We start from the raw sequence: 20,870 nt of genomic DNA, 5'->3' as shown, positions 1-20,870 counted from the left end.
TGGCCATTAACCCTCTTCAATTCACGACTTTTTCCCTTCAAAGCTTCAACTTTTGCCTCCAAAACTTCCTCTCTGTTGTTTCGTTGCTCTGTAACCCATTCAAAATAACCACATGCTTTCGCCGAGTTGGTATCGTAATGCTTACACCCATAAAACAATTTACCTGGGTTTTTTTGAGTTTTGGAACTTCTTATATATACTGGATCACCACAAAAACAATATTTTTGGGAAGAGACAGATGATGACGACATTTAATTTTGTTGTCAATATCTTTGGCGGAGGAGTGAAGGAGTTGTGAATTGAGGAGAAGTGATTTTGAGACTCTCTTCGATGCTGAGAGTCCCATTCAATTTGAGGTGTTTTGATGACTCGCCTTGATTCAGCTCGTGTTCAACTACAGAATGTGGAAATGAGAATGGGCCAATGTGTTAGTTTGTAAACTTAAAAAGACCTACATTGAGGCCCATGATATACAAAAAGAAAATACACCTGTCATTTTTTTTGAATGGGTTTCAAAAAAAAAAAAATAAAATAAAATTTGGCCGTCGATTTGATTTGTTGAGATGATGACACGTGTCAAAAATTTGAATTAAGTTTTCTCCAAGTCAAGGGTCATTATAGTAATTGCACTAGGTAAGGGGCATTTATGTATTTTCAAATACACTCAACAGAAAGAACACGGTCAACCAAAGTTGACTTGGATGTGCCGTGATCTTGGGGGGGTAAAGCTAATTGACATAAATATTGGGGGGGTAAAGCTAGAAAACTGTAGTCTAAAACTGCCCGACTTTCCAGCTAATTATTACCCATTAACCCAAACGAGGTCGAAATTTCTCGCCAAACTCAAATCAGTAATGAAAGATGATAATGCCAACAAAAGGAGGCGAAATATATCAAAATTCCAAACGCTGTCAGGCATACCGATTTCGAGATACGCCATAGAGTGTTTCGAGATAGCACGTGTACGGTGGATGTCCACAGTACTAAAATAATGAAATAAAACACAAACGTGGAAAAAAGAGGCCCATCTTCGTTTCATTTGCTCTTCAAAGCCTTCTTCACTTCCCTGAGTTCCCCCTCTCTCTCTCTCTGTGCGAGAAACGAAGGTAAACAATCTCACTTTCTCTTTCACGTTTATTTACTGAGATTCTTTATTGGTGTAGAAACTTATTATTACTGCTTTGGAGTCATTACATTTTGAGTAAAAATATCTTCTTTTATTACCATTGTTTTGTTACGATTGAAAATGTATTGCTTTTGATATCATTTAGGGTTTAACAATAAAATTACTAGTCTTTACTTATATGAATTCACTGTTCAAGTGGGACGGGGCGTTGGGGGTGGTTGCAGTGGACACTAAAATTGTTCATAAAAAGGCAAAGACTTGGATAGTTTCATATTTTAATCTTAGCTTGGAAAAATTTAGACCCTTATTTTTTTTTCTAATGCAGCATCTCTAATCGAGACCAGCAAAAACAAAGTAACCATACAAAACACAGTAGATGAAAATATCTTGTTAGACAAGCAAAGTTGTCATATCACAATTCAACTGTCCTAATGAGTTCTACTCCACACATAATGTTGGCCAACCATCTCCACCTCCAAAACAACAAGCTTCCATCGGTTAGCAGTACTCGATGAAGCCAATTTCCTAGGCATTGCTGTGGAAGCACTGTCTGCATCGCATCACCTTACTTTCTGATAAGCCAATGAGGATTGCCACACACACAACAGGCTTTTATACATTCATGAAGTATGACTATACATTAGCTAATTAGCTTGCAGTTCTTGCATTTATTTTGTCATGTTTATGGTGGTGTTGAACACCTATTTAACTTTGCTTTTAAGTTGTTGTTTCTTCTGTATATGATTTTTCATTCGAGATTTACTTGTTATATTTATTTATTTATTTATTGGTAAGCCTGTTTTAAATGAGATCAGTAACTCTTTGATGCTGGCGGAATTCGAACCCTAGACCTCCAGTATTATCACCCAAAGGTTTTACCGACTTTGCTAGTCAGCACCTGCAGATTTACTTGTTTTTGGTAATTGCATATATTCCGATATTCGTAATATTAGTTAAAACGAAATTGCGTCACTTTTTTTTGTGTGTGTTAGGCTGTCTTGATGGCTAACCCTCATCCAAATCCCTGGCTCTGCCACTGGGTGGTTGGTTTAGTTGGTCAGAATGAGTTGGTTAGAAATATCGACATGGAGCGTATTAGGTTTAGTGTAGTTTATTTAGTTACTTCACTTTGTTGGGGTTATGCTAAGTTGCTAATGTTGCAGTTTTGATTTACCGAGAGAGTTTAGCATATTCTGACCACTTAATATGCTAAACCACATTTTCACGGTCCAAGTAAAACATCTCACTTCATCATGAGCACATGCACATCCTTACTTTCATGATTCAAACTTTCTATGTCCCGATGATGCATAGGCTGTGTGTTGTTCCGTTGGAATATGAATACCTGATACTATGATCTAATTAGGTTGATGTTATACTGATTGATCTTTAAAAACAGGAAAAGTCCTTCCCTATTTGTATCCATATATTGGAAAGTAACTTCCTTAACAATCAAGGAGTATCTTTCCTAATTTGCTTGCTTGGGAGAAGAGAGACGAGGGAGAGGTCGCATGAATGAGAGAGAAGGAGAGATTGCATGAAGTGCTTTCCATGGAAATTGGGTTCCATTAACAAAATTCAGGCTACAAAATATGTAATCATTTTTTTGAAGAAAAAAGCACGATAAGAATCTTTTATTTTTATTGGAAGGAGAAAATTTTCCTTTTGGTGTTAGTGCTTACTTTACGTTTATTAACGAATACATGTATAACCATAGAAATAAGGTGAAACAATTTCAGACTTTTTGAGGATTAGAAACTGAGTATTTTGGGCTGTTAGCATTATAGCATAGAAAGTACGTGTTTGGAAGGGGAAACAAAATAGAGAAAATATCTGTTATGTGTGATTTTCGTTGTAGGGCTTTAAACTTGTTGAACCAAGTAACTGTTCGATTGATTTTGACCGACTTTGTTTGCATCTTCTTTGTTTTGTTAATATTTTGCAGTGAACAACCTCAACAATTTTATAATTATTAGATAACCTGTTTGCCAAGTGCCAACCCTCAAGGGATTGTCTGATCATTTGTGTTGTGTAATTCTTGAGCGTCAAACTTACGTATTACCGAGTCACATCTTTGAGCAAGATGAGCAGGAGTAGTCGTCAAAAAGAAAAGTACGGCAATGGTGATGAACTTTCTGGGGCCACTGTCCATGATGGTACTGCTGCTAGAACTAGACCTTTCAGCTTTGATGAGATTATGATCAGAAGAAAGAACAAGAAAGTCAGTGCAGATGGAAAGGATCAAGCTCGAGATCCGGGCAATTTGTCAAGGCAAGACACTGTTGAAACTTTTTCTGACCATCTTGAAAATGACAGGGGTAACAGACGTGGCAAGGATTCGGCTTATGTTGTTGAAAAGAAAGCATCAGAGGATACTACAAAACGAGGTTTTAGGAAGGAGGAAGCTACTGCTTTGAAGGAGAGTAGTCCAGTTAAAAGTGGAGGCAAGGAATCTCATGGTTCAGAAACCAACTTGAAGGATAAACTGGATAATGAAGCTGGCAGAGCTCGAGAGAGCAAGAATGAAAAGCAGAGTCACCACAGAAGCAGAAATGAGGAGCGTCTGAGGGATGACAAGGATAAGGGCAGAACTAAAGAGAGCAAAGTTGAAAAGCAGAGTCACCACAGAAGCAGAAATGAGGAGCTTACGAGGGATGGCGATGATATGGGCAGAGCTAGAGAGCGCAGAAATGAAAAACAGTCTCACCATAGAGACAGAGATGAGGAGCGTCCAAGGGATGACAGAGAAACTAGAAAGAAGCAGCACCCAGGGGATGATAAAGTAGATAGAAAGAAGCACAGTGAAACATTGGTTCGAAGGGACAGGTACATAGACAGTGATACGGTGAAATCTGAACGAGAAAGCAAAAGCAAACGTCGAAGCAGGGAGGAGGGAAAAGATAGATTGGAGACAGTTGGGTATGTTGTAAAGAAACATGATTCTGGTAAACAAAATTTAGAGCCTGTGGAAAGGAAGGATAGGATGAAAGATTCGTCCAAATCCCATTATGATGGACCAGAGCAGAAGAGAAGAAGGTCAGGGAGTAGAGAACTTAGGCCAAGAGATAGGTCCACTTCACTATCACCAAGAGTGCACAAGCGTACCTATGACGGACGGGAGCATGGAGAGTCATCATTGCACTCTTCAAATGAAAGGAGACAGCACTCTGACGTCGATAGGAATAGAGTATCCAACAATGGTGGGCACACAAGTAACCACGGTTGGCGTCATGGTGGCCGGGGAAGCCGTCTTGGAGGATATTCACCAAGGAAAAGAAGATCTGAAGCAGCTATCAGGACTCCTTCTCCAAGTCCTAGGTCTCCAGAGAGGAAAAGTGCTGGGTGGGATCTCCCACCTGTAGGAACTGGCAGTATCCTTGCTGGTACAAGTTCTGATTTCCAGTCATTGAACCAAATTGTATCAACTGATCGTGAACGTGAATCTTTTGATGCAACTGTAAGTTTTCTGTATTACATCTTACCTCTTTCCTTGTTCTGTTGAAGTTAATCTTCTGATTGATTGCTATTTTCTTTTGATTGTTGTTTGAACTGTACCTCTTGAATTGTTAAAAAACAGTATTGTATACGATGTGGGATAATATTCTTGTCCTCAGTGATTAACTTGGCTTTTCTATTCTTTTCTTTTTATTAGTGTTGGACTTTACTGAGGAGAACTTTGTCACATTTTTGCGTGCCTCCCAAAGCATGTCGATGTAACTTTGGCACACCCCAAGTTGCTCGTGCCTTTGGCAAATTGGCATGAACGTCAAATGCCTTTGAAAATGACAACTTTTTGCTTGTTTTTCCAAAATTTTGTTTTGGATTGTTGTACTCATTGAAAGATTTCAAGAGAGATTTCCAAAATCATCAGTTATATGATGAACTGACCTGTGAGTTGGTTTCTATGGTATTTTGCAGTCAATGTGACTGTTCTATACATCTATGTGGCCTTTGTATTTCTTTCTTCATCTTTCTAAAGATAATTTTGATAATATGAGCTTCTGAAAAGAGAAATGTGAGTTGGTATTGAGGGAAGTAAGATGTCCCAACTTGCCTAACAACTTAGCATCCCCTAGCCGTATCATTTACTATCCAGCCACACACTATGAAATACTACCTTGGGATGATATTATAGGCGTCAGAGAACATCCACACCTCACATCATTGCAACCTTCTTATCATATACAAAAAATAAGCTGCAGATGAAGTTTGCGAGAATCAACAAAAGCTGTAGAATTTCAAGGTGTAAGAACACTGTAAAATTAGTTTCTACTGTCCTTTTGATAGTTTTGTTGGTAAACACTAACCAAAATGAAACTTAAAGAAATGCATGGTGTCTGTGAGTCAGTGTTTGAATCTGTGATTAAGTAAGCTGGATCTCTCCATGCATATATATATATATGGGGATGATTATATGAACTCCACTAAAATGAACTCCAAACAAACTCCACCACTAAAAACAATGAAGAAGCTAATTTTTGGTTGGTGGAGATGTTCTCTACACAATATAGACCATCCTCACAAAAAAATCAACTCATTTGAAGATGTGCAACCTTGTCAAAAATTGTTTAGATTGTTATGGAATTATCCAACGGTCCAGATTATTCTAATTCCAATACAATTTTTGACAAGGTTAAACAAATTCAATTGAGCTGAATTTTTGTGGGGGTGTTCTTCATTATGGGATGTATACCTCCACCAAAAATCAGCTCTCAGTTCATCTTGCAAGTTCACTTTTTGTGGTGGAGTTCATATAACCATTCCCTATATATATATATATATATTCTGAGAGCGATGGAGGAAACAGAAAAGAAAATATGAGAAACCAGAATGAAGAACAGAATAGACTATTATTAGCAGTTTACTTTTATTTATTTGTTTATGTAAAGATTGTCATTATCAGTTTTTTGATATAGTCAAGCTTATAAAAACGATTTAGTCAAGTCATATGCAAACCTGTAATAGCTTTGGTGAAAAGTGGTTGTTGTGAACAGCATGAAGGCACTTGTAATAAAAAAACGGAAAGAAGAAAAAAAGGAAGAAGAAAAAAGGGGGTGTTGTATAAACTACTGTATGAAAGTATTGTATATGGATCCCTCCCCACCTTGTGAAAACTTCAGGAGACTGCTTTCTTGAGTTCCCTCAGGACAACTCTATTTATAATCTTTACCATTTGTTTGAATATGGTATGATGTGTTATCCTTTGATGAGATCTTTTCTGACTGGCACGTTGGAATCTCTCTTAAATAGGGTATTTGTATTGGGTGTTTCATATACATTAAGGGTGGTGAGGAAGCTGGGGACTTCTAAAAGAAGACTTCAAGGTGTAGTGACGAAATTGGTGTGTTTGCAGCTTTCATTCCAGAAATGTTCTTTTATATAACTGATGCTGGCTGCTGTCAGGGTAGTTAATGTTGACATTTTAGGTATTTGTTTTATTTTGTGGCAAACATTGCAAATTGACATGATCTTTGCTTTCAAACTTGTTCGCATCGCTATCTGTATCTAATTTCTGGTACTCATGTACTGGTTCCTGTTTCCGATACCATCGTTTTTGTTTTTCTATTCTAACTAAATGACAGTCTGTTCGGACTGTGGAGTGTGGATTATGTCTAGATTATGGCATCCAGTTAATATGTTTTTGATGGTTGAGTTCCATCATGGTAAATGGTAATCACATGTTGGGGTGGTGTGGCACTTATTTAAATCTCTTTTATTGTTCTGTATGATCTTTAGACTTTAGTGTATTCACTCTTGCAATGGAGTCTGTCTTTGAAGTTAACGTGGTTAATTATTTTGGTTAACTCTTATGTTGTCAAATGTGGAACCGTGCCAGCCAATGCAGCCCGGCACTAAGGCGGAAGTTTTTTGTCAAATAGTTGCACCTTGTTGTCTAAGGCGTATGGCTTTTTGTCTGTCTCTTCCTCGAACTCCATGAAGGGGTTGCTATATGCTGTGGTTTGAAGGTGTCCAGTGGTCTACTGGTCAAGGCTTCCAAGGTCTTGGGTTATATTCCCTCGGTCCCACCTTCACTGGCGAAAGGGAATTGTAAAGGATTAGGGAATAAAATTCTAAATATAAAGAATAGGGGGTCGCTATGGTCTAGCACACACACACACACACACACACACACACACACACATATATATGGGGAAGGATAGAGGCACATTCATTATGCGCACATTATAGCCACATTTTCAACATACAAATGACTTAAGGCCTAGTTTTTTGTGGAGATGATCTCCCCACTATGAAGATCATTCTCACAAAAAATAATAATATTTGGATATGTCTAACCATGTAAAAATTAGTGTTCATTTGTGTTCATTTTTGAATTTTTCATCTAACTGTCTAAAAGTTTTGTGAGCATGTTCTAATGTTAGACTTCTTTGAATGAGTTGAATTTTTATGAGCATGTTCTCCATGGTGGGGAGATCATATCTACAAAAACTCAGCCCTTAATTCAATTTTTAAGTCCATAATTTTGCTTGGATTAATTTACAATGTGGCTATAATGTGCGCATAAGAATGGCTATATATATTGTTTTTAATCAACTGGTTTCTTTAAGTGGTCCTTTTTTGAACATTATCATTAGCCCCACCACCCACCCACACACACCCTAAATGAACCTCTAAGCTAGTTCAGAGTACTGCTGCTGTATCAACAGTTAGTCAGTTTGGCCATTTTTCATGGGTAACTTTGTTTGGGTATATGTTTAGTTTTAAAGGTTTTGACTGAGACTCAGTGAATAGATTCTCGTATTAGTTGCTGACAGGGTGAGCCACCTATAACTATAAACATTGTCACAGTGTGCATTTTCCTTTTAAAAACGGTGTTACAGTTGCCTTTATAGCCTCTCTCTCTCTCTTAACTCCTAGACTAAAACCTTAAAGCTTCAATGGTTCAATAAAAATTACTTGTCAAACAAAAGAGTTTCAATGTTTCATGCTGGACTATCTTTATCTTGTAGAACATGTATATTCTTGTTACTGGGCCACAATACTTATTGGCGTTATTTTGGATGTGAACATGCACGTATGCCACCTTGACTTATATGTCTAGATCATAGAATTCACGGTTGTTGACTTGTTGTAGATCATAAAGTTATAAGTAATCACTGGATTTGTTTCATGCTGGACTATCTTTATCTTGTAGAACATGTATATTCTTGTTACTGGGCCACAATACTTATTGGCGTTATTTTGGATGTTAACATGCACGTATGCCACCTTGACTTATATGGCTAGATCATAGAATTGATGGTTGTTGACTTGTTGTAGATCATAAAGTTATAAGTAATCACTGGATTGACATCTTTGACCTCTACTAAACTCGGTTATTGTTGGTGGTGCCTCGTTTTTTTTTGGTGCTTATATAATAAAATAATGTGTCGAAAAGAGCTAGAGCCACAAAAGACAGAAGAAACATCTGTACAACTTGTAGGTTATGATAATGATACTCAATGACTTAATCTGCCAGCCTACCTCGTACTGGAATTTGCTCAGCTTAAAAGATGGCCCAACCATGCACAACCTTCTGATGTGTACTAGATGAATAGACGGAAACTTTTGTTTCTTACTCGCCTGACATTCTCTTTCATAGGGCACTACCCTCATACTGTATCCAGCTGAGCTTGAATTTTGATAATCTGTTACCTCGTCAGTTTAATCCGAGTGTTCTTTCTCTATCTTCATTGTTTTAGTATATATGTCTCTGAAACTTACCTCTCAATTGATTTTGTTGCATCAACACAACAACACTCTCCAACTGCATTCTTGACTTCAACTGTAAAACAGCATCATCCTTTGTCTCACCATCCTTATAACTGAAGATATCAGGTGTGACGTCAGTCGTTGACATTTTGAGGGTATCTACGCAAACAGGAGGTTATTTTATCCATTAAATCTTTTCTGGATCAGTGGTCCAAAGTCTTGAAGGAGTTAGGTGGTGCTTTTATGAGTCTTTTTATGACAGTGGGATCGGTTCATAATTTTGGGAATGGAGTGAAGGGTTGTATTTGGAGGAATTGTAGTATTGTTTGTATTTCTTTGTTTTCATGTGCTTAGGCAACTCCAGCCTACCTTTGCTTTATTATTGAAATTCCATGTTGGTGATAGTTGTGTTAATTAATGCACTAGTAGTCAATTTCACAGGGTGGACTCTATCTTTTGTATGAATAGTAATCTGTTTAGTACTTTTCAGTATCTGAGGTCTATTGTGGTTACTATTCATGTAGCAGGTTTTCAGACAGTTGCTATTTTCATGCAGACTCCAGCCTACCTTTGCTTTATTATTGAAATTCCATGTTGGTGATAGTTGTGTTAATTAATGCACTAGTAGTCAATTTCACAGGGTGGACTCTATCTTTTGTATGAATAGTAATCTGTTTAGTACTTTTCAGTATCTGAGGTCTATTGTGGTTACTATTCATGTAGCAGGTTTTCAGACAGTTGCTATTTTCATGCAGACTGGTGTCCCAGAGAAATCAGTACCAGCAGTTGACGCAACATCTGACATTGTAAAAGATTCACCACATAAGGTATGCATTAGAGTCGGGTTTGTATTTATGTGCTTTATCTTTGAATCTTTGTTCATGTTTGAGATTCATTCTTTCCCCAGTTCTCTTTTGCACCCTAAAATGCTTACAAGTGTACATTTATAGATTACCATTAGAGTGTTAGGTAGATAATTGATGTCCAAAATAGGCTTCTGTCATTTCCTTCTTGCTGATGTATTAAGGGACTTATGTAATCTTTTATTTGTTTTTTTTTTGATAAGTAGAATTTATTAGAAATGACGTGCAAATGCAAAGCACTGTTACAGTTAGTGATTGAGAATATCACAAGTTCTGCAACTGAAAGGAAAACATACATGGAACTAAAAGAAAATAACATCCCTAGAATAGTACATCCCCAGAGTCGACCATTATCACATGAGGCCAATCCAGTACCAAGTTCCTGAATTGGTATTGTCGCCTTTCCTCATAGTTAGACATCTAATACCACAACACCCCTTTGATCTCCCCAACCGTTTGTGAGACCGAGCATTCTTTATTCCTGAAAATATGATGATTTCTATTCTTCCATATTACCCAAATACAACATATGGTAATAGACTCCAAATAATCGATCCGAAACTCTTTCCTCTCCTTCTCGGCCAAATTGCAAGAAATTCTTCTACTGAAGCGGCTTGCGCTAGCAAAGGAAACGCCATAACCATTGGTTGGAGCAAGAGAGTCCATACCTCCAAAGCAAAGCGGCAATACAAGAACACATGACTAATGCTCTCCATATGCATATTACACATAGTACAAATGGGAGAAACCACCATACTTCTACGAATTAGAGCATCCGCCGTTAAGGTACGCCCAAGCATGACACACCAAAAGAAGAACTTCACTTTTAGAGGAATAGGGATTTTCCAGACAACTCTTGAAGGAAAAGGGGTGCATCTTTGTTCTGGGGGACGATCATGTTCACGGATTTTATCATAGAAAGAGCTAACAGAAAAGGTGTTGGTCTTGGTCCACCGCCATAAGCAACTGTCTACTTCATCATTCAATTTGTCTCGAGTAACACGGTTAGATTAGCATATTGTTGGACTTCCCAATCATTCAGACATCTTCTCAAAAACAGATTCCATGCGAAATGACCATTCTGCATGTGTTCTGCATGTGTCTAAACTCATGAACATATTCCTTTTTATTAGTGGACGCTTGAAAAATAAGAGGGAATTGGTCAGCCAAAGGCACTTCACCGAGCCATACATCCTTCCAAAATAAGCATTTATGCCCATTTCCCACATTGAAATTAACCCCACTCTTAAAATACGGCAGTACCTTCAGTATGCCTCTCCAAAGGCTACAACCGTGAGATTGAGTTGTTTCCTTGGGCCACCATCTTTGGTTGTCATTGCTATACTTTGCACAAACCACAGCACGCCAAAGAGAGTCTTCTTTCATCATGTATCTCCATAGCCATCTCCCAAGTAGAGCTTGATTCATGACTACAAGTTTTCGCAGTCCGAGACCCCCATCTTCTTTGGGTGAACAGACTTTCTCCCAATCTACTAGATGGTATTTCCTTTGTTCATCCGAAGATCCCCAAATAAAGTCACGAATCAATCGTTCAATAATTTCAGCCACACCTTTCGGAATACAAAGTAAAGACATGACATAAATGGGTAAATTTGAGAGAACGCTACTGGCTAGGATCAAACGCGCCCCTTTAGACATTAATATACACCTCCATCCACCGAGTCTCCTTTGAACTGTATCGATGACTGGCTCCAATACCTTCTTGTTTCTGTAAGTTGACCCAAGAGGTATGCCTAGATACTTACAAGGGAGTTGTTCGACAACACACCCCATTGCTTGAGATAACTCAACCAAGTGTTCTACCTTCCCAACCGTGAGAATAGAAGTCTTTGCCATGTTTGTTTTCAGACCAGAAACAGCTTGGAAAATAAGCAACACTGCTTTGATAGTAAGCAACTGTGGGACAGAAGCATCAAGCAAGAAGGGAGTATCTTCTGCAAATTGAAGAACAACAACTTCAGGACCATTCGCCGCTGCCTTAAACCCTCTAATATAGCCCAAATCTCTTGCTTTAATGACCAATCTATTCAACGCCTCCATTACAATATTAAAGAGAAAAGGAGAAATAGGATCCCCTTGACGCAAACCTCTCTGGTTGCGAAAATACCCAGCTGGAGATCCTTCGACAAGCACCGAAAAAGAGGCAGAAGTAATACAAGTCATAATCCAATTCCTATATCTTTCGCCAAACCCCATTCTCTTTAACAAATAATTCAGAAACTCCCAGTTCACATGATCATATGCTTTCGATATATCCACCTTGCACACAACTCCGTTATCCTTATTCTTAAGACGAGAAGATACAACTCCATTATCCCGATATAACTTCGATACAACTCCATTATCCTTGTTATACCGATATTTTTTACCTTTGATGGATAAAAATAGAGAGAAGATAATTAGTTTGTATATATGAACACGCGGCATGCATTTTTTCACTTTCTGTATAAAATTTCTTCTGAATAACTGAATTTAGGAACTTATTTCTTTTAAGGCGGGACATTTTAATTTTTGTTGAAATCATTTTGAAAAAGTTTCTATATTTCTGCGTTTCTTAATCAACGTCTTCTGATAATTAATTGATTTATATGTATGAAAAAAAAATTATCATATATTTGAATGCACCTGAAAAATGAAATTATGTGAAGTTTTTTTTTAGTGGTGGGTATTATTCCATCTGTGCATATATATATTTGTGAAATGTGAAGCTGGGGAAAGCTATCATCTCTATATATGTATTTTGTTTTTGGATAATAGATGACATGAGAGTCGCAGATGGAAAGAAAAAAATTAGACTCCTGTATACTTTGACAAAAGGTGTATCGGAAGATAGCATCAAAGCATGACAGACCTGGCAGTCTAAGCCGTGGGTGTAGTTGTAATAGCGAAAGTAAACAGGGTAGTGAAAATAGACAAAAAAGTGTCGTGCTCCTTTTAGTATTGCTGTCTTTTCTGTCTTTAAATTTATTAGATAAGTAAGTACCCGTATCTTTTTTGGATGCATCTTAAATCCCACTTAGGACAATCCTTTTTGTGTACAAAGGATGCCCTGTGTTTTTATCAGCCATATTGCCATCTTGTTCTTGGCAAAAGTCTGTAGTCAAATTTGTCCAGGAACTTCTCTACATTCCAATTTTAGTACTCATGTACCATTTTCTGAAGATATAAAAAAGATAGTATATGAAGATGTAATGGGAAAGCAATATCTGAGAATGTAACCAAGCTATTTTATTATTAATGAAAAAGGGTAGGGACCTCTCAAACAACCTCTCTTGCCAATAAAAAAAAAAAGTTGTAGTTCTCATACTGTTTATCTGGGAAGGAACTGAGAATTTGAACGGTTAGGGTTTTGCTGCTTGTTTCAGCTTATTGTGTATTTTTCCCATGTCATATAACCACAACAGTACACAATTGGTTAATCTTAGCAATGTGGGTGAGGATATGTTAGGTAGAGGCACCTGGTGGTGTCAAATTAATCATTCTTGATTTTCATTTTCACCTTTTTAGGTAATCCTCGTCTCCTTTTTGACTTAGGAACTCTTAAACCTGGTAGTGTCATACTACACTTATTAGATTAAAATGTTTTTGTGAGAACCTTAGTTCTTGTGCTGATGTAATGATATTCTCGTTAATATTGTATATTCAGTTGGATGCTGGAAATCACCATGTTGATGTAATTTCTGTTTGTTGTAGATTTTCATTGGTGGAATTTCAAAAGATCTGTCATCTGATATGGTAAGTTGGCCACAGAAGTAGTGATTTTTCTGCATTCTTGGTAGGATCTGAGAGTTTCAACTACTTGTGAAACCTAGGTTACATTGACACGGGCACGCGTGTCGGTGTCCGACACGGATACGGGGAGCAGTTGAAGATCGACACGGGGACACGGATAGGAATAATTAATTAATTTTTTAATAATTATAAATTTATTAAATTAGATGGTAAATCAGAAATTCGAGGTAAATTAAATACAATATGTTTCCGTGTGTGTCCGACACAGATACGGACACAGACACGTGGATACGTATCTGACACAGATTTTTTTCAAAATATGGCGTGTCCATGTAACCTAGTGTGAAACAGACTTTAGCTCCTTTATATTTGTAGACTCATACTTGTATATTGAAATGGTGCTTTTCCCAGCTACTAGAAATTGTCAGCTCCTTTGGACATCTGAAGGCATACCGGTTTCAGGTTAATGAGGATCTCAAAGAACCATGCGCCTTTTTAGAGGTATCGTAAGATTGAATTTATGTATGGTAAATACTACTATCAATTTAGTGATGGATCGGACTATTTTGAATATTTGTTTTTCATTAAATGGATACATTTGATATATTTGTGGGATCGTGGTGACTTACGAGGAGTGGATCACAGACATATGCTTTTCTTAATAAAAATAGTGATAGACATTTACTACAATTTTGGCTTTATATTAAATCAGTCATCATCACAGTATATATCTGAAGTTGAGGAATGCTTGCAGGCTCTCACTTGTGAATTGCATACCCTCTCACTGAAAAGACAACTTTTGCATTGATTCTTACAATCAAGTATATTCTACAATCTCAAGACGAAAAATTGTGTTGCTAGTGAGAGGCATGTATGCAACTTGCAAATGAGTTCCCTGCTAGCATTCCTCTTCTGAAGTTCCTGTATAGTTTGTGATTTATTTCTTGTTTAAGTTTTTCTCGTGGAGTTGTAGTATTTGGTATTAACATTCACAATATCAAAGTGCTTGGGCTGCTTTGGACAAATACATTCTGTGTGAGCTCTGAAATTGTTGACTGTGATTCTTCAGTACATGGACCAGACAATAACTCTGAAGGCGTGTGCTGGGTTGAATGGGATGAAATTGGCAGGGCAAGTCTTAACTGCTGTACAAGCTTTTCCTGATGCATCTGTGGAGGTATCATCACGTCCCATTTGTACTGTTTATTTTAAAAACCATGATGATCAAGAATACATTCTGTTTACTTTCTTTCACATCTTTATGAAAGTCTTTTTTGGATCTAGCATTCTAATAAAAAAAACATAATTACCAGGAAAACTCTAAGAGTCTATTCTATGGGATCCCAGAGCATGCAAAGCCTCTACTTTTGGAACCCACAAAGGTCCTTAAGCTAAAAAATGTGGTATGTATGGAGACTTCTACTTGATTATTGAGGTGCACTATTCATATAATGATCAGAAAATAATTTATAGTACTCATATTTAACTTCCTGCTCTATTTCATAAAAATCTGATGAGTTTATGACATCTTCTAGTTTAATCCGGCGGACCTCTCATCGCTCTCCGGATCTGAATTGGAAGAAACATTGGAAGATATACGAATAGAGTGTGCCAGGTTGGTACTTTTTGTTTTTGTTTAAATTGTACTTATGTTTGTACATGTTTTAATTTTATATGTTCACGATGCAGGTTTGGCACAGTCAAGTCTATCAATATTGTCAGATGTGAAAGCATTCATGCAACTGAAAGTCAAGCAGTTGTCATCACCAACCAAACTGATGCAGGGGTCTTACAAGACCGTGAAGGTGATAGTGCCACCAAGAATACACAAACCCTGGATCAAGACATTAGTCACAACTGTGAACAGATACCAGCGGCTCCAGCTAATATGAAAGAACCTCTAGAAGATGTTGGTGATTCTAAAGGTGAGGGTGAGAGTACCACCAAGAGTCCAGAAACCCTGGAGCAGCACACTAACCATAACTCTGGTGAGAATAGCACAACAGAGGCTCCAAATATTGTGAAAGAACCTTTAGAAGACGGTGGTGATTTTAAAGGTGACAGACCTAGTGGTGATAAAGCTGAAGTTCTTACCAAAACCGGAGTGTGTGAACTTTACAGTTCTTTAGTTACAGATGTTCCTGCCTATGACCTCGATACTGATGTCAATCCCCAAGAAGTGCTTTCTCTGCATGATACAAGAAAAGATGAGTTTATTAATGGTGCGGACCACATCCAAAATGAGGACGCAAGCATGAATGATAGTATTTTAGTTGAAGAAGAGTTGAAACAGGAGGAAGCCAATGATGAGCTGCAGGAAGCATCTGTGCAATTGCATCAAGCTGTTGGAGAGGAATCTAAAACCAGCGAGAGAGAGGAAAGTAAGCAACTGGTTAGTTTCGATGAGCATTTTGAACACGGTACCGTTCTGGTGGAGTATGTCAGAACTGAAGCCTCTGTCATGGCTGCTCATTGCCTGCATCGACGACCGTATGGGGATCGGATAGTGTTGGTGAGTTACATTCCTCACGATCTGTACATCTCAAGGTTTCCAAAATGAGGCTCTGGGTAATCGATATCAGTAAAGTTCATCATGGTTGAGATAGCATCGATGCATCGTCATATTCGTGGGATTAGCATGTGTGAAAGCTTCTTTCCACTCGAACATGTTGAAATCGTTTCTTTACTAGCATTGGGAGGGAGGCGCGATATTGTAGTTATGGTAGTGTGGCACTTGAGCTTTATATTTACATTTTTGAGTGAAAGCGAGTTCTTTGTCTTGTTGTGACTTTGTTTTTGATCATGTATTGATACCCCGAGTTACTGTCTCATAAAACACATTATTGTTTCTATTATTTTCTTTTTTAGTTTTGTGTAAATCTTGATGTTCTTATTCATGCCATATATTCTTTCGGCAATGTTTAATACAAAGAAAGTGAATCTTGTTGCAAGTATGGGCTGTTCATCCTGACATTTAAGATTTTGGTGCATTGAAGATTGTAATTGAGTTAATTATAGATTTCCCTTTTGTTTTTATCGGAAATACTTCTCTTCCAATAAATATATCTTCTACTATAAAAAAAAAAAAAAAAAAAAAAAAAAAAAAAAAATCCCCATCTACAGTTTCATTTTCCAGTTTTGCCCCCTTTTCTTTTCATTTATTTCGGTTTAAATTCAAAGCAAATATACGTAATATCTTATAAAATGTAAGGGTGAAAACGTCACTTGGATTCCCCAAATTCCATCAACTGGACTTTTTGTTTCCAGTTTTACCTTTATAATTTTCTAAAAATATTACATCACCCATAGCTATACCAAATTAGAAATCTATAAATTGGGCTCTAGAGTCTAAACACTGTCCATAGTGTCCTTTTTGTATAAGGAAACGCCAACATTTTTCTTTGATTCTAATCCAACTTTAGTGACAGGTCAGAATGGGGCACGTTAACCGTTTCTAAAAATTTCTAGAAAGACCTTAAATAATTACATTTGGGCCTTTGACAATTTCCGCATATTCCACAGTTTAGCAAATTAGAATTTCTGAATTTCATATAACTAACAGTAGGAGAGATAAATGAAAATCTTAAAAAAACTTGTTTACCAAAAACCGAATAAGAATAAACTTCCAATCATAATGTGATATCCCCCTCTCTTACCTTCAGATTTTCTTAATGGAAATAAATACTAAAAGTAAAACTGGTGCAACATAAACGTTGTTTGCTTAATTGAATCCTTAATCTCCTTTGATAACCTTCAGTGTAGAACAACCCAATATTTCCGGACTCTTTGTGCTGGAAGTCTCAAACACAACGTACAAGATTGCAAGATAACTTAACATCATCCTATTGACGGTAGTGAAACTCATAACGACATGGATCCTTGTGGGTCAAGTTTTAAACTATGTTCCAACCAAAATAGCATTTAGTAAATCCGAAGACCAATAATAGTCGATTGAAAAATCCTAGAAAGTCAGTAATCAAAGTCGTATATTTACTTCCATAGCCCGCGCTCCATTTACACCTGGGCAAGGCGCTACCCGTGCTCATACTTTGGCGACCTCCAGTGATTTAAGCACGACCCGCGTTCCATCTTATTTCAGCACGAATTTGTCCTTTTTTTGGAAATTTCCTGAAAAAGTATAAATATAGATTTTGATATAAAAACCTAACTTTTCCAAAACCAAGAAAAAGAGAGATTATAAGAGAATAATTCTTTGTGAGTTGAGTGTTTATTCTTTGTGAGTGTGGATTGGAGACTCAGAATCTATTCTCTGACATCTAAGTAAAAGTTTGAAAACTCCTTCATGAAGAAAGTAAGCAAATTTAACCACGATATATATCTCGTCTTGTGGTTTGTTTTTCTTTTACATTAATTGTTTTTTTATATGCTTGTTATTTGATATTGAGAAGTGTTGGGATATTACTTGGAGGATGTTGAAGTCTTGTCTAGTAATAATGATTGATCTTTGTATAGGATTAATATATTGTAGTAGATAAGATTGGTTCCGCAGTATTATATTTACAACAACTATCATACTAAAAAGTGGTAGTTATGAAAATGATATGTAGGTAACTATCGATACATATGCATGCGACTAACAAAAGTAGAAAAGTTTTACTCCCTATCCCCCTTCATAAAAGCGCAGAGTCACTTCAGCATGTAGAAAGGTTGCTAAGTTAGAGTTGGTTATCAACGTGAATCCTCATTCATCTCATCAGTATAAAATACTTCATATCCTAGAAGCACATATCCATATACATATATACACATATATAACCTCGAAGAGATTACCTCATTCATCTCATCAGTATAAAATACTTCATATCCTAGGAGCACAGATCCATATACATATATACACATATATAACCTCGAAGAGATTACATAGACAATGTGTACCTGGGGGTAACAACTTATAATGAAGTTTCACTACTGATTTGTGAAAACCACTTCAGTACAATTCAAAATGTGGAATTGGAAAATCAATATAATCTATCGTGAATATTCTTTTCTATACTCCTTACATAAAAATTATTTGAATCATAATTATCAAAAGAGGACTACATACTGTTGAAGGAAATACCTAAAATAGATTTGACAATGTTATCTAAGCCTAAGAAAATTGTTTCTATTGCAGCACCAATTTATGCATAGAAAATACATGTTCCTTAGTATAACACTGAAAACTTAAGTAAGGAAGCATAAAAGTTGGCATTGCTTACGTCAGGCCATACAGAATGTGGCCTCCTCACAGCCAATTGCTTCTACACTCCTATTAATTTATTTGCACCATTGATCTACAATCTACATTCCTTCCTCATGCTATTTAAAGTCAAGAAGAAGAACAATGATGTGGAGCAACTGGTGATAGCACTCATTAGCTACTGAAATCAAGGGATGAACAGTGTACCAACAATGTCAAGTAAATACATAATTTGTGTAACAACTTCTAAATCCCCAAATCAAGACTTCTTCAATTGAAAGTAAATTTAGAGCAATATTATATCAGTACATCAGTACAGCCAGAGCCAAAAATTTCCCGAGTATTCAATCTAAGATAACCTCCTGCAAACAGATAACTGATATTAAATTAATCAAATATTAAAGAGTGTAAATCAGACTTATTCTATGTGTGTATTGCTTTATTCAATTAATCTAAATTACCATGTATTGCTTCATTATTCAATTAATCCATTAATCTTTTCCTCATCATAATCAACGCAAGCCGTGGACAGAGCAGCAAACTGTTCGAACTAATATGATAAAGTTTAAACTGAAAATCACCAAACATTTACAAACTTCACACTTTTAAGAGCATTTGCAATGCATGGGATTATGAGGGGTTTGTGACTATAGTCACCAGTTTTTGGGAAAAATGGGTGTGCAATGCAGTGGACGTGGTGAATAACTGGTGACTATTTTCCCCAGTTGATTTCAAGGTGAAATCTTCCACCGAAATAGTGGCTGACTTGTTAACTTCGAATGGGATCTTGGATTCCGTCTAGATTACAAAACTCACCAGACATAATCTAACATCCCGTCTCGCTATATTTCTTTTTTTCCAGATGGAATCAAACATCCCGACCGGAGTCCTGACGGCTAATTCACCAACGGTCAGAAAGTTAGAACGGTAAAAAACGGTCAAAATAAAAAACTTTGGTATATATACAACATTTGTTTCATTTCAACTCACACTTCCAACAATCATATATCATATTTCTTCTTCTTTAAAATCAATTCTTCAAAAAAACAAAATATCAAATGGCATAATCTCAAGCATCTCAAGTAAGTGGTAGCACTCAAACAAAATCAAAAACTCACTTTAGCATGTCCGAAGATCAAGCTTTATGGCTTGTTTGGATAAAAATTAGTGAAGACTCCATTATTGGTGCTTTCCAAAATGCAAAAGGATTTGAAATCGTGTAACAAACGAGTTCAATCAAGCACGTGGGTCGGATAGGTCTTTCGATTCAATTAGCGGTAGATGGAAATATATTTCAAAAATGATGAACAAGTTTGTTGTAATTGTGAATGCGGTGGAGGCTCGATATGCAAGTGGTACAACAATACAAAGTCGGGTAATTACAATTTTGTCAATTTGGAATTTATTGATTATCTTAGTCTTAGTCTAATTATTTCCGTCTTAGTCTAATTATCTTAGTATATTTATTATTTTTATTTTAGTCTTAGTCTAATTATTATTTTAGTTTAATTATCTTAGTCTTAGTGATTATTTTAGTCTAATTACCACCATTTTATTTTTTAGTTGTCCGAGGCAAGGATAACGTACCAACTACAAGAAAAAACGGCTTTTTCACTTGATCATTGTTACGTTATACTCAAGGATAATCCAAAGTGGAGTAACGTTTTTGAGGTAAGGTCAAGCCGCCCCACAAAGGGAAAATGTCGCAAAAATGATGGTGAAGATTCAACTTCTAATTCACCAAGTGTTGATGGAGTTGAATTGGAGGGTTCTCAAGAAATAGAACATCCTCAAAAAATGGAGTGTCCTCTTGGATCGAAGAAAGCCAAGTCCAAGAGGAACCAAGAAAAATCAGTTGGTATGTTAAAGGGTTACTTTACATGTTTAGATGATACATTTGTAAAGGATACAAATGAAACACAAAAATGCTTAGAACTTAGGGAAATAGAACTTGCATATGGTCAAAGAACTGTGATGGCAAGAGAAGAAAAAAATCGGATTCAAATGGAAAAAAAATCAAGTTTAATTGGAAAAAAATCGGCTTCAAAATATGGAATATGAAACTAAGATTTTAGCGACCGATACAAGTGTCCTCCATCCCGATACCGCTTTTATAATTGAGCAACAACAAGCTGAAATACGTGTTGAATGGACAAGGGCTAGAGGTGGTTCTAGCTCTAACTAAGCTTATGTAATATCTAGTATTTTATTTTAA

General features: G+C 36.7%; 1 protein-coding gene across 1 annotated transcript; it reads left to right on the top strand.

Moving 5' to 3' along the window:
• Nucleotides 1-1,013: 1,013 nt before the first annotated feature.
• LOC147506066 (RNA-binding (RRM/RBD/RNP motifs) family protein) lies at nt 1,014-16,406 on the top strand. Its single transcript, XM_086558380.1, has 9 exons — nt 1,014-1,106; nt 3,072-4,583; nt 9,595-9,666; nt 13,417-13,458; nt 13,867-13,956; nt 14,525-14,632; nt 14,769-14,858; nt 14,991-15,070; nt 15,145-16,406. Exons 2-9 carry the CDS (start codon nt 3,210-3,212, stop codon nt 16,013-16,015), a joined length of 2,727 nt encoding a protein of 908 aa, XP_086414506.1. The 5' UTR covers nt 1,014-1,106; nt 3,072-3,209; the 3' UTR covers nt 16,016-16,406.
• Nucleotides 16,407-20,870: the final 4,464 nt, after the last annotated feature.

Source organism: Coptis chinensis, chromosome 4, assembly GCF_015680905.1.
Source record: "Coptis chinensis isolate HL-2020 chromosome 4, ASM1568090v1, whole genome shotgun sequence".
Classification (NCBI taxonomy): domain Eukaryota; kingdom Viridiplantae; phylum Streptophyta; class Magnoliopsida; order Ranunculales; family Ranunculaceae; genus Coptis; species Coptis chinensis.
The sequence above is the reverse complement of the archived record's forward strand: the minus strand, read 5'-3'. Positions and strand labels throughout refer to the sequence as shown.

Coding starts and splice junctions, on each gene's coding strand:
- LOC147506066 (XM_086558380.1), top strand. CDS start 3,210: ATGAGCAGGAGTAGTCGTCAAAAAGAAAAGTACGGCAATGGTGATGAA. Junction 13,957..14,524: donor AACCATGCGCCTTTTTAGAG/GTATCGTAAGAT, acceptor GTGATTCTTCAG/TACATGGACCAGACAATAAC. Junction 14,859..14,990: donor TCCTTAAGCTAAAAAATGTG/GTATGTATGGAG, acceptor GACATCTTCTAG/TTTAATCCGGCGGACCTCTC.